This window comes from Eumetopias jubatus, unplaced genomic scaffold, assembly GCF_037043125.1.
Source record: "Eumetopias jubatus isolate StellerSeaLion01/CBP00866 unplaced genomic scaffold, mEumJub1_p1.0 scaffold_8, whole genome shotgun sequence".
NCBI classification, from domain to species: domain Eukaryota; kingdom Metazoa; phylum Chordata; class Mammalia; order Carnivora; family Otariidae; genus Eumetopias; species Eumetopias jubatus.
The window spans coordinates 74,178,509-74,192,479 of NW_028274814.1; the positions used below are offsets into that span (position 1 = coordinate 74,178,509).

At 35.2% G+C, this 13,971-nt stretch overlaps 1 protein-coding gene across 1 annotated transcript in view; it reads right to left on the reverse strand.

The window, feature by feature from the left end:
• Positions 1-5,523: 5,523 nt before the first annotated feature.
• The window catches only part of NELL2 (neural EGFL like 2), a 323,780-nt gene continuing 315,332 nt past the window's right edge, over positions 5,524-13,971 (reverse strand). The window contains exon 21 of the mRNA XM_028123096.2: positions 5,524-5,574. Coding sequence (XP_027978897.1) covers positions 5,524-5,574 — 51 coding nt within the window. The remainder of the gene's footprint in view (positions 5,575-13,971) is intronic.

Consider the following 13,971-nt stretch of genomic DNA (forward strand, 5'->3'; position numbering starts at 1 on the left):
TTTTAAAATATTCTGAGGTCAAAAAGCATTCTCCTCTAAAATTTTTTCATAAGTTTGTGTTGCTTTTTGTATTAGGTCTTTAATCTCCATGGAGTTAATTTGTATGAAATAAGGATATGTTTTTGTTCTTCCATAACCAATTTCCACAGGCCCACCTCTGCAGTGTAACCTCTGTCACATATCAAGTATCCATAGGTGTTTGGGATGTTTTCTGAGGACTTGATGCTATTAGATACGTCCATCTGTCATCTACCTGGTTTATTTCTATAGTAATACTCTCAATTTCTACAGCTTTATACTATCTTGATGTATTGTAGAACAAGTCTCTCCTACCCTGAAATATGATTCTTTAAAAATATTCTTGGCCATTTGGGGCGCCTGGGTGGCTCAGTCAGTTGAGTGTCGAACTCTTGATTTCAGCTCAGGTCATGATCTCAGGGTCCTGGGACTGAGCTCTGCATTGGGCTCTGCACTCAGCAGGGAGTCTGCTTGAGATTCTCTCTCTCCCTTTCCCTTTCCCTCCCCATCCCCTGCTTGTGCACGTGCTCGCTCTCATAAACAAACAAAAACAAATAAATATTAAAATATACATCTCAAAAACATTTCCTTGGCCACTTGGTTTTCTATGACCATTTAGGATCACCTTAAAAGAACTGTTTTTTAATATATTTTTTTCCTCATTAGAACCACTGGGGAGAATTGACTGTTTAAAGATATTTAAACTTCCTATCCATTTTTTCATTTAGTTGGATCTTCTTTAATGTTAACTTCCATTGGTTCTCACTTCCCACCCTTGTTACCACCCTAGTCCAAATCATTACCATCTTGTCCAAAATTCTGCGCTATGAATACACCTCCTGCTTCCACACTCAGCACATCTCACCCTTCCTGCAACTCCCCTGTCTATTCTCCACACAGGAGCAAAAGTGATCCTTTTCAATGTCAGCCCAATTATGTCACAGCTATGCTCAAAAGTCTCTAATGACTCCCATCTCCCTAAGAATAAAAGGCAAATTTCTAACCTTGGCCCAGGTGGATCTATGTGATCTGATCACCAGCCACCCTGTGATCTCATCTTCTGTCTCAGCTTGCTTGCTCCTCCCAAGACACACATAAGCATGCGCCCATCTCAGATCTGTTCACACAGTTCTCCCTGTCTGTAATTCTCTCCCTCTAGGAACACAGATGACTCACCCCCTCACTCCATTCAAGCATTTGCTCCAATGTCACTTTACATAGAGAGGACTTCCTGCACACCCTATCTAAACTATCACTCCTGTCCATATCATGACCCCAAACCAGCTTAATTTTTCTTCATAGCACTTATCCTCACCTGACATAGCATCTATGTATTTAATTTTCTCTCCTCACCATTAGAATGTGAACTCCATAAGAAGGCAATATGTCCGTGGATGCTTGTGTTCTGTACACACTTTATTCACTGTGGTACCACTCTGGATGCTTCTGCTCCACAGTGCCCTGACGCTTCACACACTGCCTAGAACAGTGTCTCATATATGGTGGGGCCTCCACAAATATTTGTTCAGTGTGGTTTTATATTTTCTCCACAAGGCCGTGCTTCTCTTTTGGTAGACTTATTCCTGGATTCTTTATATATTTTTTAGAAAATTATATTTTCAATTTTTTTTTCTTTTTTTCCTTACTTATAGCTGTGTGTTTGTAAAAGAGAAAGAAAATTACTCAAAAATGAACTTGGTATCGTTTTGACTTCTACATATAACCGCACTCTTATTCCAGACTGTTTTTTTAAAGCACCGAGCACTAGAGATAAATGGGAGAGCATGTTTTAAATGCAATATTTTGGTGGTGACTGTAACATATTTATGCCATTTGTCATTCAAAATAAAGACTTTCAGAATCTGCCCGGTAAACCATCTCTACAAACAATGATTTAATCTCAATACAAAGACCAAAGGTTTGGAGGAAGTTGTCCTGGCAAATACAAAGCATATATAGGAAATTGCAACTCAGATGATTTTACTCAAAACTCCTCCAATGGTTCTATTTTTGTCACTTTATTTCATCACAGATCCAGAACCACTACAGCTTAAGGCACTCCTGCCTTTCTGCCTGCAGGTCTATTAAGTAAAGGCAATTACTCTGCAAAGAGGTGGCAATTCCTTTATGGAAGATATTGAATTCTAGGGCAGAAAACAGTGCATCAATAATGAAAGGTCAGTAAGAACACAATGAGCCAACTTCACAGCAACAAAGGGACTGCCGAGAGTGAGTGTCCAGGTTCCTCCATGAATAAAGTGTGTATAGAGCACGAGCATTCACTTACTGCCTTCAGGTATCCTTTTCGCAGGAATCTCTCTGAGATCAATTTACTATTGGACCACTACCACTCTACATTTGAAAATATAAAGACAAAACGTCTTGTTCTAAAAAAGTTGGTTTCATCAATGCTTCAGCGCTAGGTCAACAGGACTGCGGCCACGCACAGGTCTGCGGGATCTGCTGACCTGCAGAGGAACTCCAAACTAGTCAGCAACATGGAGGTATGATAGATGGGGTAACGCTTAGTGAACTGAAGCTGATTTTCTATTCAGTACATGTAACCTCAGCTTTGTTCAACTGAATAACTTCTGCTACTCTGATACTCAGAGTATTGATTACTGTTTTAGACCTTTGATATGCCATTCATTTTTTTTAAAGGCAATTATAGGGTGTTTCAACTTTGGCTATAGATAACCAAGTTAGTGGGAGGATGAAAGAGTTCCATGATATTGCAGTATAACTGAACAAACCCGTGGCTCTCTTTACCAGCATATAGGGCAGGGGGGAAAAAGCAATATGGCAGTCTTTTGCAAAGGGAGATAAATGATATGGATTGCCATACGTTAGTTCCCGAAGGATTACATTTAAAGATTCTTGTGCTTTTCTTCTCAGAAAGGGAAAATAAAGGAAATGTAAAAACGATTGTCACCAAGAGCTGCTCTTAAAAGAGCCAAGTACCCCCAAATTAAATTCATGCTTCTTAGCTTTCACTTTCCCATAATGTTGGCATAATTCAACGATGGCATTTTGCCAATTATCTCCAGAGTAAGAAGTAGGGCATTAACCACCTCTTTTTCAAGGAACAAAGTTCTTAAGAAGCAATTGATTACTGCTTGTCGGGGTAAACAGTAACTCTCCTGGGATATATTTTTTGAAGGCAGTAAATTCAATCTGAGCATATTCATTGCTTTAATAGTCCTTGGAAGAATATAATCTTATTTTTTCCCCTCTTTTCAATGTTATAAGAGTTTTCTTTCACTTAGCAGTTTAACCAGGGGTCTGCAAACCACCAAAATCCTCAGAGCCCTACTAAGGTTTATAACAAATTGGGAATATGCAATCCCAGCCTTGCTGCTTCTTCCAAAAGCCATAAAATATCTAAATGATGCATATATATGAATATATGGATGGAGATGGTATGTGTATATATGCATTACACATACACACCCACATGCACACACTATTTCTTACTCTCTTCATTAATGCAAATAAAATATATATTTTTTCAGGAAGATTTAATATGAAATCCAAAACATATATAAGGAAAAAAAATCACATGGAAATAACTTCAAATTAATACCTTCTTGGAGACTAAATTGCTATTTACCATAGTAAATAGTAGGAGGGAAAAAAAGCCCTTGTGCTCTGTTGAAATTTTAAATTAAATATAAAAAGGCTGCAGAAAAAATAATTTATGATAAATCCAGGGAATATGGAGAAATACTTGAATTCACACATCCAATAAATATTATACATGCCAAAGTATTAAGACATTTATAAATTACCCTTTAGCTCAGTTAGTGTAAGATTGTTTCCATAGCAATGGTACAGGGATAGTGAAAAGCCACTTTACCATTTCTGTAGTTTGGAGTAGTCATATACTCTCCATTTCCATTTTCTTCTTTAAAGTAAAAGACTCTATGCAGCTAAAATTTAATTTGATAATTTTTGTATTTGCTTTTTGCCCTAATGCAAAACATATCGATAGGGCAGTAATGGATTACATGTCCTTTATTGGGGCATCGATCTGTTTATTTTTTTTTCCTCCTGAGATTCTAGTATATCAATAAATTTAACAGGTAATGTCATAATCCCTCCTAACATTAGAATTCTGTATTTTTTTATATCAAAATGTGAAGGACCACTTCTTGAAGACATTCCCAACCCTCACATACTCCCCTCCTTATGGGTATCAGTCAGAGTCCTGGCAGGAAATGATGGCACACACAAGCTGGCTAATTAAAGAGAGTTTAACAAAGGGACCATTTATAAAGATGTGACAGGAAATAGGGAAATCAACAAGAAATGGGGCAGTTACCTCCTGAGGACAAAACAGCCAGAGTTGTTACTATCCCTAAACTGGAAGAAGCAAACAGAAGAAGTTACCAGAACTTGGAGAGGGTAGCTAACCAGAGGGGACCATGCATCAGGAGATGGAGCCTTCAGTGAGGTGACACCACTAATCACGGTCGTGATCTGGCAGGAAGGGAGCCAGCAAAATAAAAACCCCAAATTTAACTCTTCCTGACATCTTGCCAGCAGTCCCCACTGGTAAAACCAAGCCAGAATCCAAAGGACAAGGGAACCCATTAAAATGGTCTACATAGATCAGTTCCCAGGATACAGGCAGGGTAGAAAAGGAGACTGAGAGGATCTCAAGAGGCAGAATGAAAGTATGCATCACACTCCCCACTTAGACATATAATTTAGTGAAAATCACATTTTAATTTGGAAATAGCATGGTGGGAGTTTTTCATCAGCAGAACTAGGAAGCAGTTTGTACGCTGAGGCATCTAGGGGAAAAGGAATACATGTAAACAAGACACTCGGACACGTTATAAGGTAAGAGAAATATTTATTTAATTTTGCACAAGAACGAGCTTATACTGAACAAATCCAACCAAATAATATTAAGTGCAGTAAAACAAGGAAATAGGGATGACTTTTCCTGTTAGAAAATATTAAGTAACCATGCCTGTGCATTATTTTTATCATTACAATAACTTGTTTCAGATTTCTTTTCAGAGTGTATACTGTACATAACATGTTATAACTTCTTTGCTTTGCTTTTGAAAATATAATTCATTCACTGCCTCGCATTTTATTTTTTTTGCAATGAGGAACCTAACTGATTCGTGAAGATTCTGATCTAGAGAAAAATTTTCTGCACCAGTGAAGCTAGAGGCTTTCAAAGCTCTGATGGGCTCAGGCTTTATATCCAGGGGTCATGATGTCGTGGTGTGTATTCTACACCCATTCTTCTACCACGGTGATGTCAGACACAGTAGAAGCAGAATTCTGGTCTCGTTTTGCCCCAAGAATTTTCCTTTAGTGATTTTCTCAAGCTTCACAAATTTCATAATTGAATGTTCACTCAGCTATTAACAAAGCTGCACTTAGCTGCCCACAAATCATCCACTTTAAGTTTTAACTTTTTTTTTTTTTGGTCTTTTTAATGAAAGAACATTCTTTAAACAGAAATCTCCCGTGAGACAGTTAACTTCACAGTTCCTGAAGGCACTGTGGATCCACTGAGCAACAGATGTGGCCATTCTAGAGAAGAAAAAAGAGGAAAGAAAAGGATGGCATAAGCTGTTAAGCCGTTAGTAAATACTCACACTTATTGATTGGTGCACATAAATCTAACTGGGGCTTGTTATTTATGCACCCCAGCAAATTCAACCTCCCAGTCACTTCTCATGTCTCTGCTACTGCAGAACCAATTATGCCCAGTTATTTGTGGCAAATCAGAGACTAGCTTTATTTACCACATGGCACCTTCTTAGATCACATTTGTTCTCTTAATTATTCATCCACAAAATATGTATTGAATATATTAAGCCTTAGGTATATGGATGAATAAGCAGAATGGTTACTACCCTCATAGGGCAGGGGTTACAGTTTGGGGGGGGGCAGAAAACTAATAAATACCAAGCAAACATATCATCAAAAATTGTGAAAGGTGCTAGAAAAGAAAGAAACTAGGTGATGTCAGGATACTAATGAAAGACTGGCTGGGGCACCTGGGTGGCTCAGTCGGTTAAGCTTCTGCCTTTGTCTCAGGTCATGATCCCAGGGTCCTGGGATTGAGCCCCGGATCAGATCGGGCTCCCTGCTCAGCAGGGAGTCTGCTTTTCCCTCTGTCCCTCCCCCTGCTCATGCTCTCTCTCTTCCCCCCTCCCTCCCTCTCTCTCTCAAATAAATAAATAAAATCTTTTAAAAATAATAAAAGACTGGCTACTTAGATTAGGTGGTCAGGGTGGACTTCTCTGTAGAAGTGATATTTAAACCAAGACCTCAAGGCAATGTGAAAAGGTTGGCCAAAAGCACAGGGAACAGAATGAGTAAAGGCTTTGAAGTGAAAGTAGTTTTGTTTAGTTAAGAAGCTAAAAAAAGATCTGGGTGAGAATTTTGAGTTGGTGAAGAAAACAGTGTAGAAATATAGTAGGAAAAATAGCAGGGAAGGGCCAGATACACATAATTAGTTTTTCAAATAAAATACCAAAATAATACAGTGCATTACAAAAAAAATTAATATCTTGCTCTTTTGATTCCTTGCACTCTCTTCAACCAGCTAACAAATAATGATGACTATGTTAATATTATTACTACAATCATAAGATGATAATATCCTACTTCTTGAGTGCATACTCTGTGTCAAACACTTTGCTAGGCACTTTAAATACATTATCAAATTTCAACCTTACAGCATTCTCAGTGGGTCACTATTAATATTCACACTTCCTAGATTCAGATACTGAAGATCAGAAAGCTTAAATATCATGTCCAAAATCACACAGCTAACAATGGTACAGCAGGAATTAAAATTCAGGTTAGTCTGACTAAAAACCATCCTCTATTTGATATTTCCTCTCAGATAAGTGACTTTAGATGATTTAAAAACGTGTTATACTTTTATGATAAAATCAAAAGTGTCTGTTCTATAAGACAAAAGATTTTGATACTTTAAACTTTTTTGAAGTATACCAAATGAGGGGAAAACTAGTCCATTTCCAAGAAGAGTATTATCAATTTAAGCCAATACTCTTCCGTTCTTAATTTTTATGAAGCAGAGTTCTTATTCTGACAATGAGAGAAAGTCTCAACATCTCTTGGATCTCCAGTGGCATTTTAAAGCTTTGTCATCATGCTCAGAGGCAGGTTTTCTACCATAACCATTACATCATCTTTCCCAGTCCAGGCACCCACTGATGTAAGGGATGTACCAGTTCCTGTGAGTATCGGTTCCTCAAATTGTATGGCTTTTGAGCAGAAAGTGAGGGGATTTCTGGAGCTTTCTGCCATTGAGTATGCGAAGCTAGCATTAGAACCCTATGGGTGGAAAAATCATTTTTATGGTTCCCATGAGTATGTTTTAGGAAGGGATTTTCCAAAATCTTCCAGGAATGTTTTTCTTATTCTATATCCATATTTTCTGTTACAATAAGATAAATGCTCTATAAATCATATACCAGTGGAAACTCCTCAATTAGGGAAACATAGTTCATACAAGAATGAATAATAAAATATCCTATTGGAGTTCCAGTTTCAGTAATGGCATAGTTGCTTATATAAAACTAACCTTCCCCACAGATAACTATAAAGGGTCTGGACAAAAATAGAAAAAATAACTATTTGAAAGCAATAGATAGTGACCAAAAAGCAGGCGGACACTGGAAAGGTTTCAATCTGTGAAAGAAGGGAAATGTGTGAGATTTATTTTTCCTTTGCATTTCCCCTTAGGGCACTTTGTAGTCTCTGCAGTTTAGGCTAACTACAGCTCAGGCATAAAGACACAATCTGATAGGCCTCAGATGTCAGAGGACAACTTTTAGGGCTGCCAGAGTGGTTGTAAATTCAGAAAGAAATACCTAGAAAGGAGGGAGTGAATCAGCATATAAACTCCCCTCAAATCCTTGGCTGGTCTTTGAAATACAGAAGAGACTAAAGAGATAATGAGTTACAGCTTGAAAGTTGCAAGATCTGGGCAGAGATTTCAAATGCTGCTTACTGTGGGTAGCAGTGTTTAAAATCTGTGTCCTTCCAAGTTAGAAAGGATTGATAAAAATTCAGGTTTTTCATTGAAAGCCCAAAAGGGCCATGATTAGGAGTAAAAGTCTCAAGATTAAGAGACTCAAGATTAAGAGACTCACCCTAGAACTAAGGGTAAATCTGGAAGAGACCCACCTAACCAGAGTAAAGTGAAGTTTTCTTAAGTGCAAGGTGATAGGCCAGAAATTTGCAAACTGCTAGAACAAACAGTCTTCAGAGGAAGCTAAAAGAACATATGATCTATGCCATATATCATCCATAGTATCCAATAAACCGTAAAAATATTAGATGTCACGAAGAAAGACAAGAAAATGTGACTTTTAATCAAGAGAAGAAGTAGTGAATATAAATGACTCAAAAACAATCCAGATGGAATAATTAGCAGACAAGGACTGGAAAGTATCTATTTTAAATATGTTTGAAGTAAAACAACAACAACAAAAAGATGGTAAATCTCAGCAGATAAATAAAACTATAAATAGAATTAAATGGAAATTTTGGAGTGAAAATTTGCAGTATTTGAAGTGAAAAACTCATTGGATAGATTTAACAGCAGATTAGACATGACAGAGGAACAGTCAGTAAATTTATAACAAAAAAAAAATAGAAATTATCCAATCTAAAACAAAGAGAAAAAAGACTGATATAAAAATAGAGCTTCACTGACCTTCAGGATAGTATTAAGCCATACAACATATGAGTAATCATAGTCTCAGAAGAATAGGATGGAGAAAATGGCAGAGAAAATATTTGAAAAAATTTGAAGAAACCATGGTCAAAATTTTCTCAAATTTTGAAAAAACAAAAACAAAAGAACCTACCAGCTTAGATACTTAAAAAGCCCAGCAAACACCAAAGAATAAAGTCACACAAAATATCACATCTAAGTGTATCACAGTCAAACTCCTAAAAATCAAAGCTAGAGAACTGTGAAAGGAAACAGATGGGGGAAAAGACATATTTTATACAGGGGAACAAAAATACAAATGATAGCTGAATCCTCATTAGAAATGATGGACACGTGAAAACAATAGAGTATCACCCTTAAAGTCCTGGGAACAAATCTGTGAATCCAGAGTGCTATATTTAATAAAAATATCCTTTAAAAATAAAGATAATTTCAGATAAATGGAAGTTAAGAGATCTATTAACCAATGAATCTATAATATGGAAAATGCTAAGGGAAGTTAAAACTGAAGGAAAGTTGACACCAGATGGAGGCTCAAATATGTGAGAAGAAATAAACACTAGAAATGGCAAATATGTGGATAAGTATGAAATATAGCATTTCTTCTTCCCTTAACTTCCTTAAGAGATATTTGGCTGATTAAAGCAAAAATAATAAGGAATTTTAGGGTTTATAGCTTACTGAGTTACAAAATATATGATTATTTATTATAGCTCAAAGGCTAAGGGGGATGGAATTCTATTATGTTGAAGTTCTTATATTTTATGTGAAGTAGTATAATAAATCTTATTCTACTCTAATAAATGAATGCTATAGATTGTAATCTCTAGATCAGTAACTTAAATAATAATACAAAAGGCTATAGTTAAAAGTCCAAAAGAACAATTAAATTTAAATAATATAAAAAGTTAATAAACAAAAAGAAGGAAGAAATGGAGGAATAGGAATATGGAAAATGGATAGGACAAAAATAAAACAAATGGCAAAATGGTAGCCCTATATCCACCAATGCCAAAATATTAAATTATATGTAAACAGACTAAACACTTCATTAAAAGAGACCGTCATACTGGATAACAAAATAAGAACGAAGTATACATTATCTATAAAAAAATACAGTTTAAATATAAAACCATAGATGGGTTGAAAGTAGATGGGTCAAAACAAAATGAATATCTGAAAAAATTGACTTCAAAGTCTAGAAGGCTTGCTAGAGAAAAGGAGGGCATTACATAATGATAAAATGGGTAATTTACCAGAAGACATAAAAGAGTACATCCTGGGCGATTCCATTTATATGAAATTTTTAAAAGGCAAAAAAAATCTACAATGAAATCAAATTGAAGTTTGCTGTGGTAAGTTGGTATTGCCTGGAAGGGGAAAAAAAGGTACTTACTCAAGTATTGGAAATATTCTATATTTTGATTGTAAGACTCATCAAATTATATATATTATAACTATGCATTTCACTATAGTTAATATTACCTTGATAAAAACTAAAATAAAAGGCGATCCACTGAAACTTAGTCTGATTACTAGGAATAGTAACAACCTACTATTACAATGAATAAAACTAGTTACTTTTACATAGTACAAAGTAAGTTTCCTTAACACCCTGTTATTTCTGGCTATATTTATTCTATATTTTTAAAAAGTTTTAAAAAAGTCATTGTCACTATTTTTGTGCTAAACTCAAATCAAGATTAGAAGACAGCTGGCTTTGGGGTGCCTGGGTGGCTCGGTCGTTAAGCGTCTGCCTTTGACTCAGGTCATGATCCCAGGGTCCTGGGATCGAGCCCCGCATCAGGCTCCCTGCTCCACGGGAAGCCTGCTTCTCCCTCTCCTACTCCCCCTACTTGTGTTCCCTCTCTCGCTGAGTCTCTGTCAAATAACTAAGTAAAATCTTAAAAAAAAAAAAAAAAAAGACAGCTGGCTTTTAATTTTCAGTTAATATATTTATATGTAATACATGTATAATATATTTTAATGTTATTTATATTCAGTAAATTTAGTTTTTATTCATTTATTAATCATTTACTGTATAATTAATATATTAATCTGTTTACAAATTATATAGATTGTAAATAGATGTATATATAAATAATTAATATATTTTTAAACATCCCACTACCATCAGTATTTTAGTATGACTTTATAGAATTCATTTTCATACTTTTATTTTCAACCTTCTTGCAATTAAAGTGTAAATGTAATTACATATATTTTTAGCTTAGGTTTTATTTTAAGCCATTTTTTCCAATGGCTGAGTAACATAATCATATAATTATATATATATTACATAATTATAGTATAATATATATTGCATCATAGAGTTACTAGAACATATTTAACTATTTTTCTATTTTTGGACACCTTGGTTTCTTCCTTGATTTTATACGACAAATAATACTGAGGTGAATATTGTCATGCATATATTTTAGAATATTTCTTTAGGTTATATTCTCAGACCTGGTGTTAATAGGACAAAAGATATTTGAGTTGGGATGGGGAGTAGGCAAAGAGGTGTATTGTGGCACATTGACACGTGTTTTTTAATGTCATTAACAATTCATAAGTACACCTCTGTCAGCACTGGAAATTATTGTGAGTTGTTTTTTTTTACTGTGGTATGTGAAAATAATAATTCATTATGTTAGTTTACATTAGAGTTTTAATTATTTAAAAGTTGAATAATTTCCTCTTTTTTTAATAGCTGCATTTTTTAGTGAATCATTTATTCATTCTTTGCTGATTTCTTTATGGGGGAAATATTGATTTTTCTTGTTAACTTTTATATGTGTTTTAATTTAACAAAGCATATCTTCTGGAAGAATATTTTTCCAGTTTCTAGTTGTGACTTCTCATTTTGTAAATTTTGTTTATCTATAGAAGCTCTAAATTTTCTTTGAGGTACACTTTATCACTTTTAAGTTAGAATAGACATCTCCCTTCCAGAATGTTGATTAACATTTGATTACATCTTTTTACTTTCAGTATCTAACATTTCTTCCATGTAGAATTTGTTTTGATATATGATAGCATATAAAATTACTTCCCTCAAATTGCTACCCAGCCATTCCACTATATATAGAATAATCCTTTCTTCCTTTATTGATCTGAAAATCTCTCCCAATCATACACGAAAGTCTTCATTTTAATGTCCTCATTGACGGGGCATTTGTTTCCATAGACAGATCTAGTTATCTATTCTACTGTTAGTACAGAAGTCTGCTTTCAAAACTTTAAATCTGCTGTTCCTGATAGATGAAGGTAAAGTTTAGGAAGTTAGGAGCTTCATCCTTAAAACTCTAATTTTCTTTATACCTCAATTATTTCAGTATTACATCTAGAGTCTCCCAAGGAATTAAAAGTAGCCCCCTGGCTTCCAATTTCCAAATGGTCTGTTTGGTAATTATTTATTAAAGGAAATGACCTTCTATCCCTCCTCCCTTTGTATTCATTTCTCAACTGGACACATCCCTAGTTACTGTTTGAAGCTCAAAGCATAACTGCCTAAAAGCACTCTGACCCATCAAAGGGTTCATTGTCCCTTTTAGACTTAGACAATCTTTGTCATCCATTTTTGACTCAAGAGTTTAACCTTTGAATGGAGGAACATTTTTTTTTTTTAACCTAAGCAACTTAAATCTGAAAACATCCTTAAAAAGACATCTTTAAAAAAACTGCTCCCTGCTAATTCCTAATTCCTCAGATCTTATCTTCAATGTCATTTGCTCAGGAGATAACTGGTGCACATGTTATATGGTCTTTTAGCACAGTGCTCCTTTCCTTCAGAGCATCCATCACAGTCTAGAATGTTGTCTTTTCTGTTTCATGACTTAATATCTACTTACTGTATTATTAAACACTAATAATAGCCAATATTGGTGTTTACTCTGAATGTGCATAGAATGTGCAGGAAACTTTTTTATGGATCTTCTCACTTAATTCTTAGAGCAACCCTCTCATGCAGGTACTAAAATTATTCCTAGTTAGGTACTATTTTTATTCTTATTTTTCAGGTGAGCAAACCGAGCCACAGAGAGATTAATGGACATCCCTTGAGGTCACATTGCTAGTATGGCTGACCAGGCTTTGAATCCAGGTGGCCTGATTCTACGCACTGCATTCTTCACCTCTAGACCAGTGCTGTCCAGCAGAATATTCTGTGATGAGAGAAATCTTCTTCATATGTTGTCTAATATGATAGCCACTAGCCACATGTAGCTATTGAGCAATTAAAATGTGGCCAGGGTGACTGAGAAACTGAAGTTTTGATTTTATTTAATTTTAATTAAATAGCCACATGTGGCTACTGACTACCATATTGGACAGCATAGCTCTAGACAATAAGGTGCTAGGTAATAATTTCCAGAAACAGTTTTATCTGTCTTGCTTATTATTACACTCCTGGTACTAGCATAATACCCGCCACAATGTATTTATTGACTAGAATGAGTAATTCATGGGATAGTAGGACAGGGAGATAAGAAGTAAAAATGGTGCTCTCTAATTGTGGAAAATGCTCACCTCCAATGCAATATCTGTAGCCTGTCTTGCATCCATTTTATTTTTTTAAAATAACACAAAATAAACATAATAAAATGTGTATTTGGGATAAATTTGGTAAAGTAGCACATATTTTTATAACTCATATTTAATAAGAAGGGAAAAGGGAAACAGCATCAAACAGTAACTTCTGAGAATCAGCACTTACCTGACAAAAAATGAATTTAATTCTAAAATACACTTGCCGGAAGACATTTCTATCATGAGGCAAAAAATCCTACTATTTGTTTATAAGGCAGTAAATGACAATCATACTCATGCTCTTCACCCCAGAAAACACTCTCATGTTTTTCTATTACTGAATGCATTTTTTTCATTGGAAATATCTGTGTGAGCCATATTTGTGTGTTTTTCATCCTATCGCCTCCTATATATTTTTGCTGTCACTTCTCAGAACAATAAACTTAGATTAAGAGTGTACATGGGGTGCCTGGCTGGCTCAGTGGGTGGATCATGTGACTCTTGATCTCAGGGTTATGCGTTCAAGCTGCATTTTGGGTGCAGAGGTTACTTACAAAATATTTAAAAAAAAGAGTGTAAAGGGACTTTAATTGGTAATTAAATGTCAGAAAATATTTCCCTGTTGGTCGTTAATGCTGAAGTTTCTAGATAAGTACTGCTATGTGTACTCATATTAAATG